General features: G+C 53.1%; 2 protein-coding genes across 2 annotated transcripts in view; one reads left to right on the plus strand and one right to left on the minus strand.

The window, feature by feature from the left end:
• DNAH17 (dynein axonemal heavy chain 17) overlaps positions 1 to 9,652 on the plus strand; it is a 32,735-nt gene extending 23,083 nt beyond the window's left edge. Inside the window, exons 62-80 of the mRNA XM_021534087.3 lie at positions 259 to 451; positions 556 to 791; positions 1,093 to 1,209; positions 1,699 to 1,903; positions 2,241 to 2,405; positions 2,533 to 2,673; positions 2,814 to 2,984; positions 3,136 to 3,258; positions 3,399 to 3,592; positions 3,702 to 3,850; positions 3,956 to 4,083; positions 4,322 to 4,549; positions 5,073 to 5,264; positions 5,858 to 6,037; positions 6,362 to 6,544; positions 7,205 to 7,387; positions 7,579 to 7,722; positions 8,207 to 8,432; positions 9,167 to 9,652. Of these exons, the coding sequence (XP_021389762.2) occupies positions 259 to 451; positions 556 to 791; positions 1,093 to 1,209; positions 1,699 to 1,903; positions 2,241 to 2,405; positions 2,533 to 2,673; positions 2,814 to 2,984; positions 3,136 to 3,258; positions 3,399 to 3,592; positions 3,702 to 3,850; positions 3,956 to 4,083; positions 4,322 to 4,549; positions 5,073 to 5,264; positions 5,858 to 6,037; positions 6,362 to 6,544; positions 7,205 to 7,387; positions 7,579 to 7,722; positions 8,207 to 8,432; positions 9,167 to 9,414 (3,406 nt within the window). The 3' untranslated portion in view covers positions 9,415 to 9,652. The remainder of the gene's footprint in view (positions 1 to 258; positions 452 to 555; positions 792 to 1,092; positions 1,210 to 1,698; positions 1,904 to 2,240; positions 2,406 to 2,532; positions 2,674 to 2,813; positions 2,985 to 3,135; positions 3,259 to 3,398; positions 3,593 to 3,701; positions 3,851 to 3,955; positions 4,084 to 4,321; positions 4,550 to 5,072; positions 5,265 to 5,857; positions 6,038 to 6,361; positions 6,545 to 7,204; positions 7,388 to 7,578; positions 7,723 to 8,206; positions 8,433 to 9,166) is intronic.
• Positions 8,177 to 24,840, minus strand: PGS1 (phosphatidylglycerophosphate synthase 1). Its single transcript, XM_021534184.3, has 10 exons — positions 24,680 to 24,840; positions 20,861 to 21,050; positions 20,413 to 20,490; positions 19,454 to 19,553; positions 18,623 to 18,812; positions 18,118 to 18,296; positions 16,712 to 17,245; positions 13,230 to 13,378; positions 11,066 to 11,208; positions 8,177 to 9,348 (listed from the first exon to the last, which is right to left on the minus strand). The coding sequence occupies exons 1-9, from the start codon at positions 24,838 to 24,840 to the stop codon at positions 11,089 to 11,091; spliced, it is 1,701 nt and encodes a 566-aa protein (XP_021389859.2). The 3' UTR covers positions 8,177 to 9,348; positions 11,066 to 11,088.
• Between the last annotated feature and the right edge of the window lie 1,223 nt (positions 24,841 to 26,063).

The raw sequence follows: 26,063 nt of genomic DNA on the forward strand, positions 1-26,063 counted from the left end.
GAAGCATCAGAGCAGGCTGCTGCTCCCTGGCATTGCCTGGCATTGCCTGACACCAGGCCCATGGGAGCAGCAGAGCCCCCCATACCCTCCCCAAATTAAAAAATTCTGAGATTAATTGGGCCAGACATTCATGGAGGGAGGCAGCCATGGAGATGTTTGGTGACAACGCCCCAGGTCACCATGGCTAAATCACCACCTACCCCCCACCTGGGTCACAGCACCAGCACCACAGCTGCCAGCATCCCCTCTAACCCATAGGCTCGTTGGGGGCCTGGCATCTGAAAATGTCCGCTGGGCTGAGTCAGTGGAGCAGCTCAGAGAGCAGGAGAAGACGCTGTGCGGGGATGTGCTGCTGGCCTCCGCCTTCGTGTCCTACATCGGATACTTTACCAAGAAGTACAGGGCTGAGCTTCTGGAGAAGCACTGGCTCCCCTTCCTCCAAGGGCAGTCGGTGAGAGGCCGCAAGTTCAACCCCAGAGTGCCTTCCCCCATGCCCACCAGCACCAGGGGCTCCCATGCCTCTGCAGCCAGGCACCCAACAGCCCCTCCCTGCAGGTGCCCATCCCCATCACCCCGGACCTGGACCCCCTCAGCCTCCTCACGGACTCTGCCGACATGGCAGCCTGGAACAACCAGGGGCTGCCCAGTGACCGCACTTCCACCGAGAACGCTGCCATCCTCTGCAGCACCCAGCGCTGGCCGCTGCTCGTGGACGCCCAGCTGCAGGGCGGCAAGTGGATCAAGAACAAATATGGGGAGGACCTGCAGATCGTCCGCCTGGGCCAGAAAAGGTGGGCCAGGGCCTGTGGGGTGGGCACATGATCAGGCTGCACCAGCCCCCCCTTTCCCTACCATTGGAGGGTGCAGAGTCAGGGCAATCATGTCCCCCATCAAATTCAGAGGACCCAAGGGTAGCAGCCCTGAAGATGTACCTGACACCTCCAAAAGCTCTGTGGGGGCCAGGACTGGCAGAGCACAACAGGGTCCCGACAGGGCACAGTGGGTAGAAAGTACTCTGTGAGCCTCCCACAGCAGCCCAAGCCCCCCACAGTGCACAGGCTTGCCATACACGTCTCCCCTCTCCCCCCTCAGATACCTGGACATCATTGCCCAGGCGGTCTCTGAAGGACAGACACTGCTGATCGAGGACATCGGGGAGACGATAGAGGCAGTGCTGGACCCGCTGCTGGGCAGGACCTTCAAGGGCAGGTCAGCACACGTCTATGTTGAGGGGTTTCACCTGCCCCAAGCAGCCACTGCTGCCCCAAAATGCTGCTAGATGCACCTTCATTGTGGGCAGCTTGGGAGCCTGATCCTTCTTTTACTTTGGCCACATCCCCCAGTGTTCTCCAGTATGTCCCATGGAGGACACCTGTACTGAATGTGGCCTGGTCTTTGGCATCCAGTTCATTTAGTGATTCAAGGACATGTTCCCTGGGACACCTGCCATGTGGCATGAAAAGCTGTAAGGGGAAATGCACCCCACAGACCATGAGAGGCTGTGGCAGGGCAGTCTCCAGCTCCTGTTCCTCCATCCTTGCCCTAAGTCTGGTTTGGTACTTCTGCCCTTGCTGTGCCTTTTCCCAACCAAAGAAATTCATGCCAAGTGATCAGGAACAGCACACAGGCTGAGGGCATCTGTCTGTGATGAGTTAGTGCCCAGTGTGTGGGGATTAATTTGTTTAATTAACTGAACAGATACATTAGAATTGGAGATAAAGAAGTAGAGTATAACCAGCAGTTCCGCCTAATCCTGCATACCCGATGTTTCAACCCGCACTACAAGCCAGAGGTGCAGGCTCAGTGCACTCTCATCAACTTCTTGGTGACACGGGAGGGCCTGGAGGACCAGCTGCTGGCTGCTGTGGTAGCCCGGGAGCGGCCGGACCTGGAGGCCCTCAAGGTACGGGGTTTAGAGGGGTTGGTTAGAAGGGTGGAAGAGGCTGGGGCACTGTGGAGGGCTTGGGCAGGGAGCATGAGAGCTCCCCTCCGTGTTCCTGCTGCTGTTTGTCGGGAGCCAAGGAAGTCCCGACAGACCCTGCAGCTGCAGGTCCCCCGCTGCCCTGCAGCCAGCGCTGCCTGGGCACGCTCATCACCTCAGCCTGCGGGTGATGCTGGGACCCAGCACGGCCACATCTGCCTTCCCTCACACCAGCACGTTGGTGGCCCTATGACAGAGGTACTGGTGCCAGCCCCCTGTTGTGATCTCTTGAACGACACCCTGGGTGCTGCTGTTGCAGGCAAGCCTTACCAAGAGCCAGAACGAGTTCAAGATCAAGCTGAAGGAGCTGGAGGACTCCCTGCTCGCCCGGCTGTCGGCTGCCGGGGGGGACTTCTTGCGGGACACTGCACTGGTGGAGAACCTGGAGATAACAAAGCGCACAGCCAAGGAAATTGAGGAGAAGGTAAATGTGCTTGCTGGAGATGGTGCCACAGGCAGAGCGACAGCTCGGCTGGGCACCCAGCAGGAGGGTGGGCACTGCTTTGATGTGTGATGGGGTTCTGGTAAGACCCATCCCACTGCACCTCCAGGTAAAAGAAGCTAAAGTCACTGAAGTACAAATAAATGTTGCGAGAGAGAACTACCGGCCAGCAGCAGAGCGTGCATCCCTGCTGTACTTCATCCTGAGTGACCTTTGCAAGATCAACCCCATCTACCAGTTCTCTCTCAAGGTAGATGGGGAGTGAGGAGGGACAGAGATATCTGTGGGTAGGACAGAGGTGGGGGAGCATGGAGATTCAGTGTTTCAGCTTTTGTGCTGCTGACAAGACCCCAGCAGCCACATGCTGATGCCTGCTGGGATCTTCCTCAGGCCTTCAATGGAGTCTTTGAGAAAGCCATCCAGCGTGCAGTCCCCAGCGACGACACCCGGCAAAGGGTGATCAACCTGACAGACCAGATCACCTACTCGGTCTATGTGTACACTGCACAGGGCCTCTTTGAGAGAGACAAACTCATCTTCCTGGCCCAGGTTGCCTTCCAGGTAATCTCTCCTGCTGTACAACAGGCATTCACGTGGCTTTAGACAGCCTGTTCTCTCACTCTGGTGCTGCTGTGGATGCTCAGAGCCTCTGGCCCCTCACACTGGGGCCATGGGTGTTGCGTGGCTGTGACACTGCACTCCCAAATTTCAGGTCCTGGCCCTCAAGAAAGAAGTGAACCCAGCAGAGCTAGACTTCCTCCTGCGCTTCCCTTCCAAGACTGGCGTCACGTCCCCCGTGGACTTCCTGCAGAACCAGAGCTGGGGTGCTGTCAAGGTGGGTCTGTGCAGTCACCAACTGTGCCAAGGCAATGCCAGCACAGCCCCTAGTGCAGCAGGTCCAGGGCCACCTGCAGGGGGTCCCTGGGGATGAGCAGAGCCCAGGAGTGATTTATTCTTTCTCTGTGGAACCTGAAGGCACTTTCAGAAATGGAAGAGTTTGGCAGCCTGGAGAGTGACATTGAGAGCTCAGCAAAGAGATGGAAAAGGTTTGTGGAGATGGAGGCACCAGAGAACGAGGTGTTCCCCATGGACTGGAAGAACAAGTCAGCCCTGCAGAAGCTGTGCGTGCTGCGCTGCCTGCGCCCTGACAGGATGACCTATGCCATCAGGTACCTGGTGGCCAGCACAGGGCTCTCCTGCAAGAGCCCCCAAGTGTCACCTCTCCAGCTGCAACCAGTGACTGTTTCCATCTCACAGGATGGTTCTATTTCTCTGTAGGAATTTTGTGGAAGAGAAAATGGGAAGCAAGTATGTGAAAGGAAGGAGCATTGATCTCTCTGAGGTGTATAAGGAGAGCAGCCCCTCCTCACCCCTGTTCTTCATCCTCTCCCCTGGTGTTGACCCACTGAAGGATGTGGAGGCACTGGGTGAGGAACTGCTCCCCCAGACTGGCACCAGCCCTGCTGGCCAAGTGGCCAGAACTGCATGGACCCACTCAGTACTGATACTGACTGCAAACATTTCCCCCGCAGGCATGAGGCTGGGTTTCACCATTGACAACGGGAAGATCCACAACGTATCGCTGGGGCAAGGCCAGGAGGTCGTGGCAGAGCACGCCATGGAGGTGGCAGCTGCCGAGGGCCACTGGGTCATCCTGCAGGTGGGTGGGGGCAGTGGGGCACACCACAGGGCACACAGCCCTGATGGCAACCGGGCATACCAGGGCACAAAGTCCTGCCAGCATCCAGGCACACCATGCAGGGTCACCCCGCTGGCAATGGCAGTGACACTGCCTGGGCTAGCTGGCTGTACCCAGCGCCTTCCCCTTGTGGAGCCACAGTAGCAATCAGCATGGGGGGGAAGTAAGATTCTCAAGGTCCAGAGAGTTTTTTTTACAGAACATCCACCTAGTGGCCCGGTGGCTGGGCACACTGGAGAAGCTGGTGGAGCACCACAGCCTAGAAAGCCACCCCGAGTACCGACTGTTCATGAGCGCCGAGCCAGCCCCCAGCCCCGAGACGCACATCATCCCACAGGGGCTGCTGGACAACTCCATCAAGATCACCAGCGAGCCGCCGACAGGCATGCGCGCCAACCTGCACGGAGCCCTCGACCTCTTCACCCAGGTACCCCCAGTGCCACCCCCACCCTCCACAGCTGCCTCCTTGAGCCCTTCTGGGCAGCAGGTACAGCTCATCCCCTCTCAGGGTTCCACAGGCTGAGCACCTCAGGGGTGTCTCCGCTGCCAGAGACACTGCACCTGGAGCCAGCCCTTGCCAAGACATCCTCCTGGAGTGCCCAGAGTACCCCTCTGGCAGGGATTTAGGGGTAACCAGAGCTGCCTGAGGTTTTCCAACACCGGGAAGCGCCAGGTTGCCAGGGCCTTTCCTGAGACTGAACCTGGAGCTGTTGCAGCTTTGCTATGAACAAGCTGTCTCAGCTGTCAGCAGGGCGATGGGGTGTGAATTCCTAAATCCTTCATAAACAAATGAGTGCAAAAATTACCAACTAGCAAATCATTAAAATACAATTGTGTGCTTTTTTTTCTAATGAACATTTTCAGTTGTCTTTTGCCTATGAATGTTCTTCACTAGAGGGGCATCTGACAGCAGTATTCAGCTGCAACCCACCCTCACTGTTCCTCTGCAGGAAACACTGGAGCAGTGCAGCAAAGAATCCGAGTTCAGATGCATCCTGTTTGCCCTTTGCTACTTCCATGCAGCGGTGGCTGAGCGGCGCAGGTTCGGTACCCAGGGCTGGAACAGGTCGTACCCCTTCAACAACGGCGACCTGACCGTCTCTGTCAACGTCCTGCACAACTACCTGGAGGCCAACCCCAAGGTGAGGGACAACGAGGTGACTGCTCCTCAGCACAGCAAACACTGCAACAATTGGCCGTGCTTAGAACGTTCACCAGTTTGCAGCACAAACACCATCTCAGGAAGAAGCCCAGGGCCAGGAGCAGCTCCTCCCCTGCTCCCTGCACACTCAGGCAGGGGAAGGGGATGAGTACTCTGCCTGAGATGGCTGAAAAAGGCACCAGGCACCAGCCAGGGCAAGTGCCTGCCCTGGCTCACCTGCCTGCCCTGACCCGTGCCTTGGTGGTTGGTGGGTCGTTCCACCTAAAAAGCAAAGCCTGCTCCAAGAATGCAGATGCAGTAAGCAGGGCTGAAATCTCACCTTTAGACCTGCCCTCACAGATGAGATCAGTGCTAGTTGGAAAAAAGACAGGACTCAAATCACAGATGGCTGTGTTCATACTGGGGCAAGGAGAAATCTGTGGGTGACCAAGAGATACCCCTCTTCCCAAGCCTCTGTGGGTCCAGGGACTATCACCTCCCTGCACAGCTCAGTCCTGGAGCCACCACTCTGTGGTTGCATGGGGAACTCCTGGAGAGCCTCCTTGGAGTCCCAGCTTGAGCCTCTCCCTGCAGGTACCATGGGATGACCTCCGGTACCTCTTTGGGGAGATCATGTACGGGGGGCACATCACTGATGACTGGGACCGCCGGCTGTGCCGCACGTACCTGAGTGAGTACGTCCAGCCTGAGATGCTGGATGGGGACGTGTCCTTGGCTCCAGGGTTTATGATCCCTCCCCGCATGGATTACGAGGTAAGAAACTTTGCAATTGGCTGTAGAAAACCCCTGCTCTGGAAAAATGGGCATGAGTCCACATTCCCTCTCGCTCACCAAGGGGAATGTAGGGAGAGTGTCAGTCCCCTTGGGAATGTGCAGAATTGCTGCAAAAGTAATTCCTGCGGTTGAGATGGAAAGGGAAAAGCTTGGCTGAGACACAAGTTAAAGAAGAGACTCTGTGCCCACGGGCAGGTGCTGTGAAGGGCCCCAAGAGTGGTGATGGGTTTTCAAGGTTACAGGGAACTTTGGGCTCCTCTGCCTCCACTTCCAAGCTAACGCTGGCCCTGACCCTATGCTCAGGCCTACCACCAGTACATCGATGACAACCTGCCAGGAGAGAGCCCCCACCTGTATGGCCTGCACCCCAACGCAGAGATGGGTTTCCTGACTGTCACCTCAGACCGTCTCTTCCGCACAGTGCTGGAACTGCAGCCCAAGGAATCTGAGGCTGCTGGAGGCTCAGGCGTCTCCCGAGAGGAACAGGTGAGTCAAGTCCTATCTCTTTATGGTAGAAATTAACTTATTTTTGTTTAAGGTGGGGGGAAATAATTACTGTGGGGAAAAAAACCTCTTAAGGGTGACAACTGCGAGGCTAGAGACGGGATGCAGATACAGGTCTGGAGACAACTGAGAGAGCAAGCAGGCCCCACAGCAGGAAGGGATAAGAGGGAGGTGATTCCAGCCTAGCCACGCTGTGGTCATCAGCCCAGGGATGGTGGCACACACAGTGCAGAGAGAGCTGGCAGCATGGCCAAGAACCCCACCCCCGATGGGCCACTGGCAACATGTGGCTTACATGGGACTCCTCAGCAGATGAGCTGGCTGAGAAACCTCCATTCATGAAAGCAACTACTAAAACCAAAGATTTAAAAGAATGTTTTTTAGTCTTCTTCCTGACTGTCTGGACTTTACACTTGAATTTCACAGCCTCCATGGCCTCAGGTCTCTTACCTTGGCTATCAAAAAAGAACTACAGTTTTTAAGACCCAAGAACAGTTAGTAACAGAATGGAGGACTAGTAATAGAGGAGGAGGTACAAAGAAACACCAGCACAGAAAAAGAAAAAAGTCTTACCAAGTTAATTAAATGGAAGCTGCAGCATTTTTCTGTGGACAAGAGCAGTTTATGGCATTCCCATTTCAGGTGAAGTCAGTCCTGGATGAAATCATCGGGCAGCTGCCGGAGCCGTTCAACATGGAAGAGATGATGGCAAAGGCAAAGGAAAAAACCCCATACACTGTTGTAGCCCTCCAGGAATGTGAAAGGATGAACATCCTGACCAATGAGATCAGGCGCTCGCTGAAGGAGCTGGACCTGGGACTGCAGGTACACAGCAGGCCTGGATCATCTCCCAGAATTCCACAGCACTCTGCCTTTGCTGCAGCTCCCACCCATCAAACTGTGCCAGGTGCAGCCAGGCAGCCCCAGCCTTCTGCTCCCTGAGCCCATGCACATCCCTCAGGCTGTCCCACCACTGGCTGCAGGTGACACTGCCTGGACTTTTCTCTTTTTCAAAGGGAGAGCTGACGATTACGTCCGAGATGGAAGAGCTGTCAAATGCTCTCTTCTATGACAGTGTTCCAGAATCATGGACACGTTATGCCTACCCCTCCCTCCTCAGCTTGGCAAACTGGTATGCAGACCTGCTCCTGCGGATCAGGGTGAGCAGAGTGTGTGTGACTGTCAGAGCTTGGGGTGCCCCAGGACTTTCCCCACCAGTGCACTGGTTTATTGGTAACTGGTTTATTTCTCAGTGTCAATTTAACCAGCCTGAAATACCTGAAAAGGGCTGTTACTCCAGGAATAGGAGCACAAGTCTGACCAAGGTTCCCATTACAGTACATCACTGTAGCAAAAGAACATCAGCTCCCCCCATTACAACTCTGAGTGTCCCATAAAAATATTAATAAAACTGGCTTTGTTAAAAAATAACAGCAGCATTTTCTGCACTATGAATTCAGGGTTTCAGCTTCATTGCTGCAGGGGAATCTGCTGCTTATTTCTCCCATACCACCTCCAGCCAGTCTCCTTTCTGCAAGATTAGCTGAAGCTTGGGTTATGCACAGCAAAGCATCAGCTCTGTCAGTGTCCTGCAGCTCACAGCACACCCTCCACCCTAAGGGACTCTGCTGGTTTATTTTCCAGGAACTGGAAGTCTGGTCAACAGATTTTGTGCTACCTGCAACAGTGTGGCTGGCAGGATTCTTCAACCCCCAGTCCTTCCTCACAGCCATCATGCAGTCCACAGCCAGGAAAAAGCAGTGGCCACTGGATAAGATGTGTCTGGCAGTGGATGTGACCAAGAAAACCCGTGAGGAAATAACATTTCCCCCTAGAGAAGGCTCCTACGTGCACGGGCTGTTCATGGAAGGTAAAAACTGCATCTCTGAGGTGTTTCAGACACGGAGTAGGCCCAGCTCAGCACGTGTCCCTTGTGCAGCCGAGCAGTGTCAGCACTTGCTGGCTGGTCTGCTCTGCCCACACTGGTGGCAGCTCAGAGCAGGGAGCCCTGGGTCCATCTGGGTCCACCTGGGTCCAGGCTCAGCCGCCAGCTGAGGGCAGCACTGCCCGGATCACACAGCCTTTCCAAACCAGAAATTTGTGTTTTAGCAATTTAGGCTCCAGCCCATGAACCCTGGGGCTCCTGGAGCTACAGGGCTCTAGTGAATACATATGTACTCAAGCATAGCAGATGCTCGAGTAAGACAAATTGAGAAACTTAAATCCATGGTAATTACTGCTAATGAGAGGGAAGGAGGCAGTTCAGCAAAGCAGCTGAAAGGTCCACTTCGACAAAAGCAGAGAGCATGTGGGACACCATGTGACAGATCCCACTACAGCCAGTTCACCTTGAACTCTGCAATTCCCACATAAAGCCGTGCTGAAGGGAAGGGTGGGGACAGAATTTATTCAGACATCCCACACACAGTAAGGCAAATGCAGTCCTGGGTCACAGTGAGATGAGAACATGTCAGACTACCACCACTGAGCCACTCCACCCAACCTTAACCTCTGAGCTCCCAGCCATGAGTAGCTGTGAAGAAGGGCCCTCGGGGAGCAGCCTGCAGCAGTATCAGGGTCCCCTGACACCTGTGGCCCCTGCAGGTGCACGCTGGGACGTCCCCGCGGGCTCCATCGCCGACGCGCGCATGAAGGAGCTGACGCCCGAGATGCCGGTCATCCTGCTCAGAGCCATCCCCGTGGACCGCATGGACACCATCAACGTCTACGAATGTCCCGTCTACAAGACACGGATGCGAGGGCCCACCTACGTCTGGACCTTCAACCTGAAGACAAAAGAAAAAGCAGCCAAGTGGGTCCTGGCTGGTGTGGCTCTGCTCCTAGAAGCCTAGTTTTTGATGGTAATGGGAAACAGCAGTACTTGTAAGAACTTCCAAGTTGTGTAACTCAGTCTATGTTTGATTGTACCAGAACCATTTTAGCAAAGTATCAATAAAACCAGTGCTGGAAGCGCTGCCGTGTGGAGCCTGCTCTCACAGCACACGGGGTTCTCAGGGCGGATACTGGTTTTCCACTGGTGGTTTCTGACGTGGTGCTGGTGGGGAGCCAGACCACCATGGGAAGCCAGACAGAACAACTGCACACAAGTGCCTGACTCCTTTCCCCCTTCTAGCTCTCCATCTTCCCACAGCTCCTTGTGTGATGGCTCAGTGCAAACTGAGCAGAAACTCCTCACACTCCTGCATGGAGCATCTGTCTGCTGGAGCAGACAGGAGAAGAAAGGTGCAGATTTGGTCCAGTTCACCCACAACCAACCTGCACAGCCCAGAGAAGGTCCAGCTGCAAACAGGTTCTCTCTGAAGTATGTTATTTCTATTTCTAAGGAACAGAACCTACTCGACCTTTTCTTCACAACAAATAATTTGTATCAGCAGTAATACACTTTAAGGTGAGTAGATCTGGTGAGGCTGGTCCTTTTGGCATAAAACAATTCACCAAATTCCCATCCTGTGAAATATTTAAACAATTAGTTCTAAAATACAATTACCTCAAACTTCCCTCACAGCTCACAATCAGACAAGTACCAAGAGCAGACACAGAGAGCAGCTCATTTCTTTATAGAGCAGCAGTATTTATAATCAGTTACGACTGAGTTTCACACTTACCATCAGCTTTTTTCAGGTGTCAGAAATCCTGCTTGTGCCACTTCCAGATCAGAAATCCTTGCTCACACCCTACCTTGCACTCCCATACCTTTTTACCAGGCTTCCAAACACCTTTTTTGCAGGATGTTATGGTTCAAGCCTCCTACTTCCAGCAAGCAACATGCCAAATCCACACCAGCACTAAAAGTCTTCTCCTGCCCTTTCACAACTCATGAAAGACATTTGTAACATATGTGAAGGAGCCAGGCAAACCCTGCTGAGGGGAGGCTGTCATTAAATAAGTAAAGGGATGTGGGAACACGCAGCACCCAGCACACAGTGCCAACTGCACAGACTGTGCCTGGCACAGGAACAGGCAGGAGTGATGGCCTGAAGCTCGCAAGGGCTCAAGTCACAGGCCAGTGGAACCACCAGGAACTCCAGGACACCACAAACAGAAAAGCAAACCCAACTGTTAACCAACACTAGAGGGGCAAAGCAAAGCCCTGACTGGATACAAAGACAAAACATTTAAAGTATTCCAGCAATGCTTCCTATTGGCTGGTCAAGACAGCACAAACACTGTCTCTCTCTGCAAAACTCTGAAAGGGACATTTCAGAAAGGGAGTTTTATTTCCATGCATGGAAAATACCACTGTATGGGTTCTCTGCCAGTGGCCCTTCCAGAAATTCTAGTAGACAAAACCCAGTCAGGACCTGAGCACTGAGCCCAGTTCATGGTAGCCAGTACCCTAGAGGAATCGAGAAGTTCCTGGTTTTCACCACATCATCTGCATGTCCGTGAACTAATGGTTCAAATCTTTTTTTCATGACAGAGCACTGCAGCTATTCACTACAGTCAGTGCAATATAATTCCCCACAATGGCAGCAAACTCACCCAAAGCAGCAACTTTTCTTCTTTCAAAAGAAATTCTTGATCAAAGGTGTCACCAGCTTCACCCACAGTTTCACGTAACGACTTGGCTGCTCAAACGTTGATGTTGAGACCACACCTGAGCAGAGGTAAAGCTGCTCTTGCTCCTGAACGAGGGAAGAAACATCATCTCAGTAAATCCCAAGTGCTAAATTACATAATGGTCTTTCAGAGAAGCAATTCTCAGATAAAGCTAACCAGGGATCTTGCCACAAGAATGCACCATTTCTCCTCAAGAATTTGCAATTAAAACTCTACAGAGAATAAGGGTAGAGGGTTTTGCCTTTTTGTGCCCCACAGCTGCATGAGCTGAGCTTCAGTTTCAGAAAACTCCTCAAGGCCAGGCTGTAATTGCCAGAAAAGGAAACCTCACCCAAACCTCCTGGGACTGGCTTATGCAGCTCTTTCTAGACACAGCTCAGGCGCCGTGTTTGCAGATGAATGTGCAGTCGTGATCTCAGCTAAATTACCAGAAACACTTGGGCCCCCACAGCGTGCACCCAACTGCTGAGGGAGGAAATGAACCACCCTGCTGATAACATGCGCACAGCACGTGAGAGCAATGCTTTGATCACAGGTAAGTGGAGCTTTTAGCACAAACAGTCAGGTTTCAGGATCTGCAGGCAAACAAGGAGCAGAACAGCTCCTGGAAGTTTCTTCATAATCTTTTTTTAAAATCAAAGTTGTCACAAAGAGCAGAATGCTGCACTATTTAAATTCAGGGTGGAACAGGGAAGCAGGAACCAAGTACTGGAAAGTAACACCAAAAAGGTGAACCAAGACATTAATCTGCCAATTCACTCTAATTTGAGAGCCTTCAAATACTCCAAAAGCTATAGTCAGCCCTGCTGTGAGGATTCTGCTCCATGACCATCCATTATGGTGAGATCTGAGCACCAGGAGCAAGGCCAGTTCCCTGAATCAATCTCAGTTCATTCACAGAAGCGCCCAAAGACATCCAGACCACTCCCATTTCTTCCCAAATCTCAGCACACACTTTTAAAATGGAACTGAACATTACATAGGCAAAGTGATTTCATGGCAGCATCCCAGGAATGGATTAAGTCTTCTAAAAAAGACCACAGAAAGTAAACACACAGCCCATCTCAGAATCAGCTTCCAGCAATCGGGAATGGTTTAAAGCCCTTTGAGTGAGATCACTGCAGCCCTGTGTGAGAAAATTCCTTTGTGTCACATTTCCATTGATTTTCCCCTTCCATTAGAAACAAGCAGAGGCAAGATATGAATTGAAATACTCAAGCAACTCTTCCAGTAATAGAATTGTTTTTGATTAGATACACTCTGACTCATCCCAGGGAAGAGCCCTGATGCAAGAGGGCAATTCCCATTGATCCTGCAGACAACTCTGCCAGCACCTGCCTCAGACAGCGCATTTCTGAGGTCTCCAAGTCACACAGAGGCACCAAACATCTGCTTTGAAAGAGAACACTGCAAGAGAAATTACTTGGGACAGTCAGTTCCAGCAGAAGATTCAGTCAAGACAGCTGGAGAACCAGGCAGGATTCAGAGCAGCAGAACTGCTGAGCATTACAAGCTGCCTAATTAAACAGCACAGAAAAACCCTGGGACATTGAATATCAAAGAACTTAAACATGTTTGCATCAAGATTATATAATGTCATATTATTATTCAAGATAAGGATTTTATCATAGAAATTCATGGGCATCCCAGCCAGTCCAGAAACCCTCTTCCAGTCCAAGCTCAGACACTCCAAGGGCCGGGCCTCATTACCCCAGAACCTGCCATGCCCTGGGTAATCCTTAAATGCTAGGGTTAAGGCTCAGAGGTGCAGCATGGCTGGTGAGCAGAGGAGTCAGCAGGTCCTCCAAAGGCTCTGTGCACATGCAGCCCTGAGCACTCCTGGTACCCGAGGTCACTGGGGACACACATTCCTTCCCGTTACTGCCTCATTTCCCAGCACTGGGTCCTTGCAGCAGGCAGCTCATCAATAGTCACTTCACTGACAGCTCCTCAGGACTCCCCATGCTGCTCCAGCAGCTCCTGAGTTATTGCAGTTGGAGGTTTTTATTGCCACTGCGTCCTCAGCATTCCCTGTGAGACCCAGAAGTACACGATCCCCACTGCATTCCCGGAATCTGCTGCTTACCTGATGGAGCTGCTGCTGCAAGGCTTTATTTTCTGTCACTATTGCAACCTGAGCTTCCAAGTCACGATGAACTGATCGATACCCAAAATTTGGAGAGCCAATCAGGGTCAGGCAGGGCAGGTCACTCCCTGCTAGGTACAGCCAGAGGCCTGCAGGAAAAATAAGGAAGAGAGGCAGCATGACGACCAAGGGAGAGGCCAGGGTGGGCTCACCTGGTCCCTCCACTCAGAGTGAATTAAATGCTTTAAATGTGGATTACAGATGCTGTACAGGAGCTTGAGAGCAGAGAGCAGCCTAGCAGGGCCTGCAGGGCTGCTCTGCTGTGTGTGCAGTGTGTGCCATGTGTGGGGTGTGTGCTCCGTGTGCCATGTGTGGGGTGCCCTGGCACAGCCCAAATCTGAATGTTTTGACTGGAAGTGCGGTACCCCTAGTGCACACCTGGAATGCACAGCCCCAAAACAACTCAGAACAAGTCCTGTCACTGCCTAAGAGGCTGTTTTGCACCACTGTAAATTCAGAAATGCTCAGAGAAGACAAACAGGTTTCCAAGGAAGGAGCCAGCCCCAAAATCCCAGCCAGACAGGCTAAGTCTGTCCAGCCTGTCTCAGGGCCAGGGACCAACCCCCATCCCAGGACCATGACATGAAGAGGCATCTCCCAGCTCTGGCAGGTGAATTTACATGCCACTCTGAAGTGATACAGATGAGAAGTGCAAATTATTTCACTCCTTCACTTCCAGAGGAGCCAGCAATGAGATCAGACTCTTGCCAGGGCACCTGGCCCCCGCTGCCACTCACCAACACAGCTGCCACAGCTCTGCCAGCACAGAGAGCAGGACAGAGCCCAGGACAGATTTTCAAGGGAAAGATGGAAACATCACATCATTCTCAAGCACACCACTGCAGCAAGAAGGAACAGTCACAGGAGAATCAGGACTGCTGCCAAGGAGAGGCTATGTGGTCACTCTGCACAAATGGAGCCAGAGAGCCTTTGCTCTCCTCAGCAGAGCCCTGGGTGAGTCCCTGGTAGAGGCTTATCCCCATGGCTGGTCACACACAGACTGCAACAAAGAACCCGTAGCATAAAAACCACCTCGGCCTTAAAATAGCAGCAGGTTTCCCAACTCAGCCCCAGAGCAGTTCCAAGAATGCCTTGAGTAAGATGCTGCCGATTCACTGCCAGTTCCTGTAAGCTCCTCCCCGCCCCCACAGCACACACTGACAGAGCTGGCACTGCCCTAATGCCACAGCACCTCCAGACCCCACAGGCTCAGCCCACCACAGCAGGGCTGACAACCCACCACGAGCCCTGGGAGCCACATGGCACAGGGTTTTGTCACATTCTGCCACCAAACAGGACCCTGCCAGGGGCTGTCTGGTGCCTGCCAACTAAAGGCTGGACCTCTGCCCAAGCAGCAGCCATGAGGAACAGATTCCTTGCCTTCCCAAGTGTCTTGTGGCAGTCCCACAGCCTTTACAAGTCTCTGGTTTCATGGCCATCTGGCAGGATCTGCTCAAACAGTGACTCACCTTCCAGCAAGGGGAAGCACAGCTTCCCAGTGCCAGTCAATAGCAGTGATAGGGTTTATCTCACAGCACACAGCCACCTGCCCAGCACCCTGCCACCACAACATGCTTGAAAGGGACCCTGATCCCAAGGGATGTATCCCTGTCATCCCCAACACCACACCCAAGGAAGGGGCAGATAAGCTTTGGGATGTCACACCAGGACAGCTGCTGGATGTCCTGCTCAGACATGCACCCCATCTGTGTAGAGCTCTGCTACACCTGCATGGGCACCCAGGAGAGACATCCCTGGGAGCACCACTTGACATCGTGCATGCAGATACAAAAATGCTAAGGGGACCAGGAGGAGCATGCAGCACAGCCCCAGTATTTGGGGTCCCACGGAAGACTCAAGGGTGTCTCATGTCTCAGCCCAGAGAGGAAGCACCAACAGGCACTGTTTGCTGCTGGGAATCTCATGTCCTCAACGAGGAGCTAAGCTCCATGTGCTCCTTGTGCACATGCCCTTCACATCTCCAAGGCTTCCTCCCTTCCCTCTTCTGTCCTTGTCCTCTCTGCCACACCACGACTCCTGCAAAAGGAAATGGAGTGAATCTAACATGTGCCAAGGGTAGAGCATGCCAGAAGAGGAGCTGCACACGACCCTCCCAGCACTCTGAAGGGGAATGGAAACAAGGCAGCAAATGTCTCCAGCTGTCCCTCCTGCTACGCTCTGGAGCTGCTGAACTCCAAGCCCTGCATCCCTTCCAAGCAAACACCACACAGCAGAGAGCCCAAAGCACTGTCCCACAAGGCCTGGCTGGCACAAACAGGACCAGTGACCATCTGCGCTTTGGTAGCTGGGAAAAGCAGCCCTCGTTTCTGGGCTCAGTTTATGCCAAACCACATCCCACTGGGAGTTAGCAGTGCTCAACAAAGGCAGAACCTGGGAACCACAGATCGCTCAAGCACGTGCATCCTGAAAGACACAGGACACCCCAGGCAAGCAGGCAGGGACCTCCCTCGTGCTGCCCTGTGGGAGATAAGGGTTTTCCCTGCACTCCCAGCCATGCTGGGGAGGGGCACTCTGAAATCTGTCATTTCAACACAGAGGCACCCAGGGATTTTCCACAGTTGAGAGAAGGCTGACTCGGCAGCTTTCCCTCCCCACCACTTCTGAGCTCCCTCTGAGCACCCCTGTGAGAAGCAGGGGGATGGAGCCATTCCTACTGACAGCTCTCGTCAAAACAGGAATGGTTGGAGCACCAGTGTTGCAATCACAGCTCAAACACTCCAGCTGAAGCACCCTGCTGAGCCTGTGGGAGCTAGGCACAGTATCCAGCAGGAATCCAGGGGCTCTCACAGAAGACCTCAAAGGTGGAGTTCATTAACTCAATGCATGTTAGTCCATATTCCTTCCTCAGCCCCTTGCCCTCTGGCTGCCCTGACTCCCATAAGCACAGCTCCTCACACTGCATCCCCTGTGAGCTGGGAACGGGAGCTGGTGCAAATCCCCCAACACTCACATTGTCCCCACACAGACCTGCTGGGAAGGCCCCAGAAGCAGCTCCCTTCCAGCACCTGCCCCCGATTCCGCTGCAGGGTCCCCAGCAGAGTCAGCACTCCTGACTGCTGAAACCAGCCCAAGGGATACAAGAAACTGCACCAGGCACTGACTGCATAATAAACACATCCAGATGCTTCCTTTCCTTCACATCACCTTTCTCATCCAGACAGTGCTTCAGTGCCACCACAGAGACAGCTCTCAAATCATCCCTGTGACTGCATTGAACAAAAGGCAAAGGCAAGTGATCCAAACCCTCCAGGTTTACACAAGCACATTATTTGAACCTTGGAGGAGTGTTTCAAAGGTTAAGGCCAGACTGGCACCCAGCCAGCCCCTTACTCCTTTTGCAATCCAAATGCACAGCTCTCACCCACCTCTGAACAAGACCCTTGGGATTAAGGGCACCTTACCTTTGGCATGGAACGTCCACCCAGCACGGGAGTACTCCTGTAGCTGCACTCTCTCCTGCTGCTGCAGGCAGCAGACCTCACTGTAAAACTGCTGTTCAATGTAAACGTAGGCAGCAGGGATAGCACCAGCCACCCCTTTGGCACCAAAAAACCCATTGACCTCTGGCGAGGCCAGGAGGATCCGGTATTCGGCCCTTGTGCCCAGGATGAGGTCCATGTAGGCCTGTGTCAAGTTGAAGTAGCCAGTGGTGAGGTATATCCTGGCATCCCGCTCAGCCTCTGTCAGGAGTGTCTCTGTGACCATCTCGTCTATTTGAATCCCAAAAGGTTTCATTTGGATTAAGGGATAGATCCAGGTGTCAGGTTCTGGCTTCAGACTCCCAGATGCCTGAGAGCCTTGCTGGGGTAAGAGGGAGCTGCCTGGCTGGCTGCTGTGGAAAGTCTTTGCATGAAGGAGCTCTTGCCGTGTGCGGGCAGAGTTGATGACCTCCATGACCTTCCGCTTGGCAATCTCACAGTAAGCCACTTTGTCTCCTGCAGGAAAAGTCATAGAGATGTGTCTGAGGTCTACAGGCACAAAGCTACCTGTCACCTCTGTCACCAGGATACAGGAACAAACAGAAGCCAACATAGAGTGCACATGACTCTCCATCTTAAGGCCCAAACCAGCTGTTTCAAGGTTGGTAGAGCTACATTACAGAAGAGAAATGCTCAGCAATTGGCAGCAGCCTGAAAAATCCTCTGAGAAAGGAAAGGACGAGGGCAAGGCTACACTGACAACCAAGAATGAGCTGGAAGACACAAATAAACTCCCACCCCCATCCTGAACTTACATCACCCAGCAGTGCAAGGCCAGGACAAAAACTGATGACGCAATCAGCCTGGCCCATCACTGCCGTTCTCTGCCCAATTTTATGCTTGCTCCCAGTCTTCCTGAACTGATTCCCATTTGATTCCCAGAACAAACTCTACTACAAAATATTAATTACCAACAACAGCAGCATATCCATAAACCCTTCAGAACATGCACACTCAGAGCACGTGGAATTGCAGCTGCTAATATCAGAAAAACTTCCTAAAGGACTGAAGTTCTTGTTTAAGGCCAAAAGCAGCACATTTATGAGGCAGCACTGAGACTGTTTCAGAGTTACTTCCAGTCTCTGCATGCCCTGTCAAATCAGCCTATGACAGCCACTGTGCTGGGAAAACTCCAACAGACCCAGTACTGAAACTTAATCAATCTTGATTATAGTACTGGATGGCTCAAAACAGGACATCCCACAGCCTGAATGGTCAGACACCCAACAATTCACACACTGATGGAGTCTAAGTCATCCTTAAACCTTGGCTGTCACTCCTCTCCTCTGGATCCCATCACTCAACCAGGTGAGACAGCTCCCTCCTACCCTGGTATGGGTGTACCATTCCCTCCATCATCTGGACTGTATCATCCTGTTGTAACTGCAGGGACACATCCCCAATCGCGTCCACAAGCTCCGTGAAGAAGTCTGCAATCTCAGGAGAGTCCTGCAGCAAGACATAGCGGTCCTGACGATTGGTGAAGTACAGATCACTCAGGTTTGCACTGAAGAGAAAAAGAAGAGACAGGTTCAGAGCACAGACACAAAATTCTCAGCCTCCCAGGTCAGGCTACAGGCCTCGCTCTGGGATAGCTGCACTAAAGCACAAATTGGCCATTTCCTTCAGAATCTCGAAATATTTTTCCCGTTAAGAAAGGCTCACTCTTATCTGAGAATCTCATGTGCAGGAACTGTGGTTGCTCTCCCATCTCAGAAGAGCACTGATAGGATCATGATGGAGTCCACACGTTCAGACAACTCTGGCAGCACAGACAACCTGCCCAAAGGCCAGTGAAATGACCGCACCCAGGCCAGACACAGCCAGACTCACCCGCTCAGGATCACGTTGTCATCGAAGAGATAGACCTTGATGTGCTGTAGCCCAATGGTCTCATTGAAACGCTCTGGAATCAGGAGCCGGAGAAGTCCACGCAGGTTTGGGGTGTGGAAGAGGGACACACGGACTTGGTCGGGAAATCTCTGCAGCAATGGGATCAGCATTGTTCGAGAATTCTTCCTGCCTGGGAAAGAAAGGGAGTTTCACACAAAGATCACACAGAACAGACACATCATGACACAGCTCTTCAGCTGGTTACAGGGTGAGCACCCCTCCCATCCACTGGCACTTCACATGTTTTCCTTTTTTTTTTTTTGTTTTTTTTTGGATCACTTTTATTTGCACTATGTCAATATTGAAAATGACATTCAGAATCAGTCACAGGGCAGGTCTGACACTTTTCAAGGTTCTTAACCAAGCCTCACCAGCACTAGTAACACATCTATAAGAGTCGCTACAGATGACCACAGGTTCCTGATTCAGTGTGCTGCTGCTTCTGTTTCCAACAATCCCCATTCTCCTTTCAAAATGAAAATATAAGTGAGCATGAAGGGTAAGGACAAATGCACTAACAAATGAACCAAGCAAGACTACACAAGTTGCACAGAGTAGTTTGACCCTTCTTGCTCCTACCACCTATTTTTGGAAGAAAAGCTGTTCAACTTGAAGATTTTCTGGGAATATGCAGTTCTGGAATACAAAAGGCCAATCCTGAAATGTGCATGCTTTACACAAGTAGGTCCAATTGGCCAAGATACCCACTCTGAAAAGAACTGTCTCTCATAAAATCAGGCTCTGACAAAAGCAATGAGCAGCAATTCCTACCCCGGGAACCCCTGGTGTAGTCAAGGAGAATGGAAACTCTGAGGTCAGACGAGCCTTTTGCTTGCAGTGATTTCTCCAGTGTTTCTTCTAAGCAATACACCTGTAGAGAGAGTTCTCTTCTCATTACAAAAGCAAATACACGTTCCAAGGGAAGTGCTCAGCAGCAGGGGACCCTGGTCAAGACAGCTCCCACACTCTGGTGCAAGTCCTTCCTCCTTGTGCCTAGCAGAGCCAGTACAGCTTAAAGCCACAGATCAAAGGGCCTCAGTTTTACATGTCCACATCCTTCAGGTCTCACAAGAGCAATTAATGTTCACAGAAAGAGTCCCAATATCATTCTCAAATCACAGACTTGCATCACCAAAGACAAACATTGACAGGAATTCACTACATTTTTATTATTTGACTACAAGGTTGTTTGTTACATGCAAATTCAAATCCTGTGTGCAAGCCCAGACAAAGCTGGGCATAAATCCTATGCAGGCTCCATCCATCTTTACTCTGCCAGGGCATTTGCTTCCTAACATCAGAACCTGGCCAAGGCCAGGCTTCCTCCTCAAGCCCTTGGGCAAAAATGCTTTTGTTTCCAGAGGAAAGCACAAAAAAAGGCAAATACCATCAAAGCTGGCCTCAGTCTCAAATGCAGCAAACCAATCCTTCATCTGTGTCCTGCACCTGAACCACCAAGCACAGCACCACACACCTACAGCTCAAATCCCATCCAAGAAAAATGTCAGGGAAAGATAGATTCCCATGACCTGAGTTTTACAAAGCCCCCCGCCCCAAGCACTCTGAACAGCAGGCCAGTCCCTTCTGACAGGTCCAGGCTAACTATCCTGAAGAAGTGCAGCAGCAGCAGTTCCCTGGCTCCACACCAGACCTCAACCAGAAGCATGGTTTCCTTCCACATCCCTCCACTGCATTCCTTTCTTGGCGTTCCCAAACCCTTCCACACTCACCAGCTCCTGCTCAAGAAGTCCTGTTCCCAGGTACAGTGAGGCCATCACCATCCGCTGCTTGGCTGCTTTTATCTGCACCTGGGAGCAGCAAAAAACAAGCTCAATTTCACACAGGGTGTTTGGTCCTGAGGAGCCATTGGCCCAGACCTGGCAGTGCTGCACTCCCCGGGAGGATAACTTCAGCCACATCTCTGCTCTGGCTCCCTGGCCTTGAGGAAGGAAAGGTAACACATGGACAGTGGTGATGTAAAACACACGGAGCTACGTGGAGCCACAGCAGCACCACTGTTGCATCTAAAATTCAAGAAAGAAACTAGTGCTTTCTGGGAAACTGAAGAGCACATTCTCTGCAGCTAAACCTATTCCATACGAGAGCAGTTACCAGGCAGCAGCTGCAAAACTGGGATTGTATCAAAACCATTCCTACAACTTGCAGCCCACACCTTACCTTCAGGAGCTCATAGAATTCCGCCGGGGATGAAAGCACCTTGACATGCGAGCTGGAGATCCCGAACTCTGGGACCAGATTCCTAATCCACTGGAACCTGTGTGCTCCTTCTGGACAGAGGGTACACGGTGGGGCTGTGATCACTGGAACAGGAGGGGTGAGTAGTGGGGCTAGAAGGAGCCATGATGACCTGTGCAAAGAAAGATGGAGAAATTCTTTGTAGTGAAACTTTTGCTTCCCAGCAAGACTCCAAGCAGGCAAAGGAAGAGCTGCAGCCAGGGCCAATACACGGCAGGGATCCACAATGGCAAGAATGCCTTTCCCTGTCCATAATCTGATCTGGATCACCAAAGCCAAATGTACACAGGCAAAATATGGGAGAACAGATCTGAACATCGCCAGCTCCTCCCCTGAGCTGGCATGGAGATGAGGGGAAACAGCTACTTCATCAGGACTACATGGGAAGGGAAGGAGGCCAGGAGCTACAGAAAATGAGAGTTTGGATGCTCAGGTGTCTGGCAGTGCTGCGCTGGTACGACCTGTACCTGCAACCAGCCACTCCTGAATTATCTCCATCACACACACATCATCCAACACTCCCTTCATGTCAAGCTTTGTTCTCAGCTGGGCTGAAGTTCACATTTCAAGTTTAAAGATCACACTGCTTTAAAGAGAAAAATGCCTCCACCACTCAATCTTATCCAAAAATAGATCTACAGCAAAAAAGGTGGCCAAGTGCAAGCCCCAGCAAAGGCAGAGCAATCACACCCCAAGAAGGACCCACAAAAGGAGCAATTATGTCCCAGCAGGAATGCACCAAGCGCCACAACAGGGATCCATCCCCGTTCAGCAATGCCACTGGCATTCCCCAGAAGCACAAGAAAGGGTCACAATTTCCCCTGCAAACCTCACAAAAGGGGAGGTTTCCACACATTCCCTGCGAGGAAGACACAAGGAAACTCATTCTTCAAAAAGAAATTTTTGAAGAAATTTAATTTCTTTGAAGTCACTTTGGGAAGAAACCGGCTTACTGCCAGCATCACACAGCGGGTGACAGGAAGCAAGCAGCAACTTCTCCTCTCCAAGGTTTCACACATGCAAATCCATCCAGTCATAGAATAACCCCCCACCAGGAGTCTGTTTGCATGACAAAACCACATTTCAGCACAATTAGCAGCAGCAGCTCCCATGATATCCAGGAATCCATGAGCAAGGGACTGGACTGTATCCCTGAACCCACAGAAACCATCCTAATCTGCAAACCCCACTCATGGGAGCCACACTTCTTGGGATGGAACTGGGGTGGCTGTCTTACCCCAAGGACCACCAGGTCCTCGGGCCAGCAGGCAGCCACCGTCCTGTGGCCCATCCTGATGATTCCACCATCACCACACACCAAGAGGAAACTTGATCACGACCTTTACCAGAATTTGTTACGAGGAACTTCTGGCTTTTTACCACAATCCAGAGCCCAAATGAACATAGATTCCAGGAAGATGATTTCACTCATCTGGTTCATGATACAGCCCTGGATCTTCACAAGGTTTCCAAACATCCTTACAAGGAAACCAGTTCATAGTGGCGTTTCCTGTAAAATCCATGAGTTTGTCACTGACTATTCGTGAACACCGAAATCTGAGTCAGTCAGTGCAGGAACTCCTGGGCCAGTGGGTTTTAGCAGATCATGTGGACCTGGCACAGCCTGAATACCCAGAAGTGACAGAGATCACCAGCACAGGTTGTTAAAAACAATGCAAATATCCCCTAAAACGTGCAGAAAAAATTAAAGCAGAACAGAGACATGAGAAATACCACTTTTCAGGCACATTCTCCTAAGTCTCCACGGAACCAGAGCACAACCTTCATACACCTTTTCTCACCTCAAGCCTCACAGGCCACACATAGAGCAGATTCCCACTGTTCCATCTCTGCAAGGGAACATGACACACAGATCTACAGGAATTCACACTGGATCCAAAAACACAGGATCCACCAAATGCTCAGCCCACAGAGCAGTGGCATCGTTGGGCTCTAATCCAGCCCCACAGGTCATAAACATCCTCTGGAATTATTCCTTAGGGAGGAAGCAGTGGCAAATTTTATGTATTTTACAATAACAATCAACAGAGAAGAATACTGTCCTCATTATCTCATTGACCAACCAAATTACCCTTCCAGAAGCCAGACCAGTGGGAAAGCAGACACTTTCCAGAAACATAATTCCCAGAAGGCATTTTCTAGCAAGGAACTCTGAGTCCAATTGCACCTGCCTCCCTGCCTGAGGCCCTGTACCTGCCTGCCTGGAGCCAGGGGCAGCTCTGAGGGCAACTCTGAAGGCTGCAGGCAGCAATGGATTGAGCTTGGAGCATCTGGACTCTGACAGGAATATTTGGAAGAACATCAACCTGCAGCACCAGTACTATTTGGTTTGATTCAGATTAATTTTGCACAGGTCAATTTATCCTCACTAATTGCATCCTCCAGATTTTTCACTCCCTAAGTAATTTACAGTGTGTCAACACTGATCTTTCAACCCAATAGTGAAATCTACACCTTATTCAGCATTGAGAGCCTATGGCTTTTAGAATTATCAAATAAATCCGTATTTTGCTCCAGCCACAGTGCCATTGACAGAACAACCTGCTCCCAGAGCAGCAGCTTCTACCCACCAGTGACTGACATCAGCTCAGTGACTACCCAATACCACCTATCCTTGCAACTACGCACACACAATTGTCAGAAACCATGTAACATTATGAAGAAATCATCAAAATTCTACACCGTGACAAAACAGGTTTCAGAGGAACAGAAAGTGAACTAGGGGGGAGCCCTTTCCACGTACTTCACATCACTGAGTTAACCAGAAAGAGAAAACGGAATCAAAAGGAACCACCTCAGAACCCTTCTGAATAAAAAGATTTACCCTAAATAGCAACAATGGATTTTTTGGGGTGTGTTCTATTTTTTTTTTTTTTTTTAATGTAGGTCTGGTACAGAAACTCACAGTGCAGCTGAAACTCCTATTCACTGTAAAACCTCATCTTCAGAACTGAGGTGAAGTGAAACTTCAGGACACGGTGTTGTCCTTTCACCACTCACCCATCAGCACACAGGGGGGATCTACAGTGCTGCTATGTGAACTCAGTGATTTCTTTCCAGGGCTCAGCCGAATGTATCTGCCCTAAGAACACTGGCGAGACCAGAAGAGAAGCGTGGCAAGAATTTCCTTGGTGTGAACAGGAACACAGACTGATAACCCACCTCCTCCAGGACCGCGGTGACAGCACTGTCCCCGGTGAGAGCCGCCGGGCACAGCGTGGCCTGCCCCTCCCGTCTCCCTGCCCGAGGGGGCTGGCACCTGTTTCGGCCCCGTCCCGCGGGGCCCCTCGCCCCCCGCCACCGCGGGCCCGGGTGGGCTGAGCCGAACACCCAAACCCGGCCCGAGGGCTGAGCTGTGACAGCCGCGGGGCGCCCGGCCCCTGGGACAAAGCGATGCCGGCCAGCGCCTGGTGACAGTGGGAGGCAAGGAAATGGGAAAGGGGAAATAACGCTCAGCTGTTGCCCCGAGGGCGATCGGACAGTGGGGCGAGCTACAGGGGTCTGCGTGAGCAGAGCCGAACCCGACTCCGACCCCTGCCTGGGGGTACCGGGCTGCCCTTTTATACCTGCGCGGCTTTTCCAAGGAGCTGGGCCGGGCCGGAAAGGGGAAGCGGCGAGCGGGGGATGCCCCGGTAACATGACACCGACTGCGGGGGCGGCGGAGGGCTCCCGCTGCCTCCCAGCCCCGGGAGAGCCGGCGGGGTCCCGGCCGGTCCTTACCTGCGGGCGCGGCGGTCACGACCGCGGGAGAGGCGGTCGGAGAGGCGGCCGAGCAGCGCGGCCAGGCCGAGGCGGCCCCGCGGCAGCCAGGCCGAGAGCCGCCCCCACAGCGCCGCGCCGCCCGCCGCCATCGCCCGCGCCTTCCGCTTCCGCGCTGCCATGGCGACACCGCCTTCCGCTTCCGCCCCGCCCGGCCCGACCCGCGGCTCCCGGGAGCCCCGCGTGGCGCGTCCGCTGTTCCCCGCCTTCCCGCCCGGCCTGCTAGCGCGGAGCCCGCGGCGGGCCGGGGAGGGTACGCGAGGAGCTCAGGAAGGGCTCGTTGTCCGGCGGGGCCGCGCCGGGGCTCTCCTGGTCCGCACACGTGGGACGGGCTCACGCGGAGCCAGATCGCCGGCCCGGCAATGTCACGGCCCGGGGCGAGCCCGGGCGCGGCTGAACGGCTCTGAAGGGCCCTACACGGTTCTTGCCCGCGGCGGAACCGGCGTTCGCCACCCCGCCGGGCATGGCAGAGGCCGGGAACCACGGGTCACCCCGCCACGTCCCGATACGGGAAGCCGGTCCCACCCGAGAGCCCCGGAGCCGCGTCGTGCCTGTCCCGTCCCTCCCCCGCTATCTCTGCCCGCCCCGGCAGCGCTCCAGGGCTCGTTTGCATTTCAGAGCAGCCGGTCCGCCGGCGCCGATTCCGAGAACTGCCGCACTGGGTTGGTCTCTGCCGGGCAGCGGCCGCTCCTGGGAGGCAAATTAAACTGTTTAAAATAAACCCACGGACAGAGCTCGGGTTGTGTGCGAGCTCGGAACCAAAAATTGCCAAACGCGTGAGGAGTGGAGCTCCGCCGCTCCTTCCGACGGGCACCGTCCTCACCGGGACTCCGGCCGAGGGTCCGGGGCGGGACGGACGGCCTCGGTCCTGCCGGAGTCCCCACCAGCCCGCACGGTCCCGCAGACCGGCCAAAGCCCCAACTGCGCGGAGCGTCCCGGAGCTCCCGCAGCCACCGCCGCCCGAAGCGGCGCTGGGGCGCGGGGATCGAACAGCTGCGGAGCCGGGAGCCCCCGCACAGCCCCCGGTGCGGATTCCTCCTTGTCTCCAGTCCGAGGGTACCCCGCGGGTCCCCCAGGAAGCGCGGCCGAGGCTGACGGCAGCCTTGCACGTTGGCCTGGAAATCGGGGCTGGCAACTTGGGAAAGTGGGACCGGCACCCCCATTCCGGTGTATCCCCGGTGTACCCCCCATCAGCCGAGCCCAAACTCCTCGTCAGGGCGGACCCGCGGCCCGGCTGCCCCAGCAGCGGCGGGGGACAGCGAAGGCCGCCGAGGGGCCGGACCGGGACTCTCCGTTTCTCCGCAGGCCGAGGGGCGGGGGCAGCCGCCCTGCCCAGAAGGGGCTG

The sequence above is a fragment of the Lonchura striata genome, chromosome 19 (genome assembly GCF_046129695.1).
Source record: "Lonchura striata isolate bLonStr1 chromosome 19, bLonStr1.mat, whole genome shotgun sequence".
NCBI classification, from domain to species: Eukaryota; Metazoa; Chordata; class Aves; order Passeriformes; family Estrildidae; genus Lonchura; species Lonchura striata.

What these genes read in the sequence shown, in the direction of transcription:
- PGS1 (XM_021534184.3), bottom strand. Translation starts at nt 24,840, where the DNA reads ATGGCAGCGCGGAAGCGGAAGGCGCGGGCGATGGCGGCGGGCGGCGCG. An exon ending in GACAACGTGATCCTGAGCGG is followed by an intron (nt 18,297 to 18,622) that starts GTGAGTCTGGCT and finishes TTTTCTCTTCAG; the next exon opens with TGCAAACCTGAGTGATCTGT. An exon ending in GTGGACGTTCCATGCCAAAG is followed by an intron (nt 13,379 to 16,711) that starts GTAAGGTGCCCT and finishes TTTTTCCTGCAG; the next exon opens with GCCTCTGGCTGTACCTAGCA.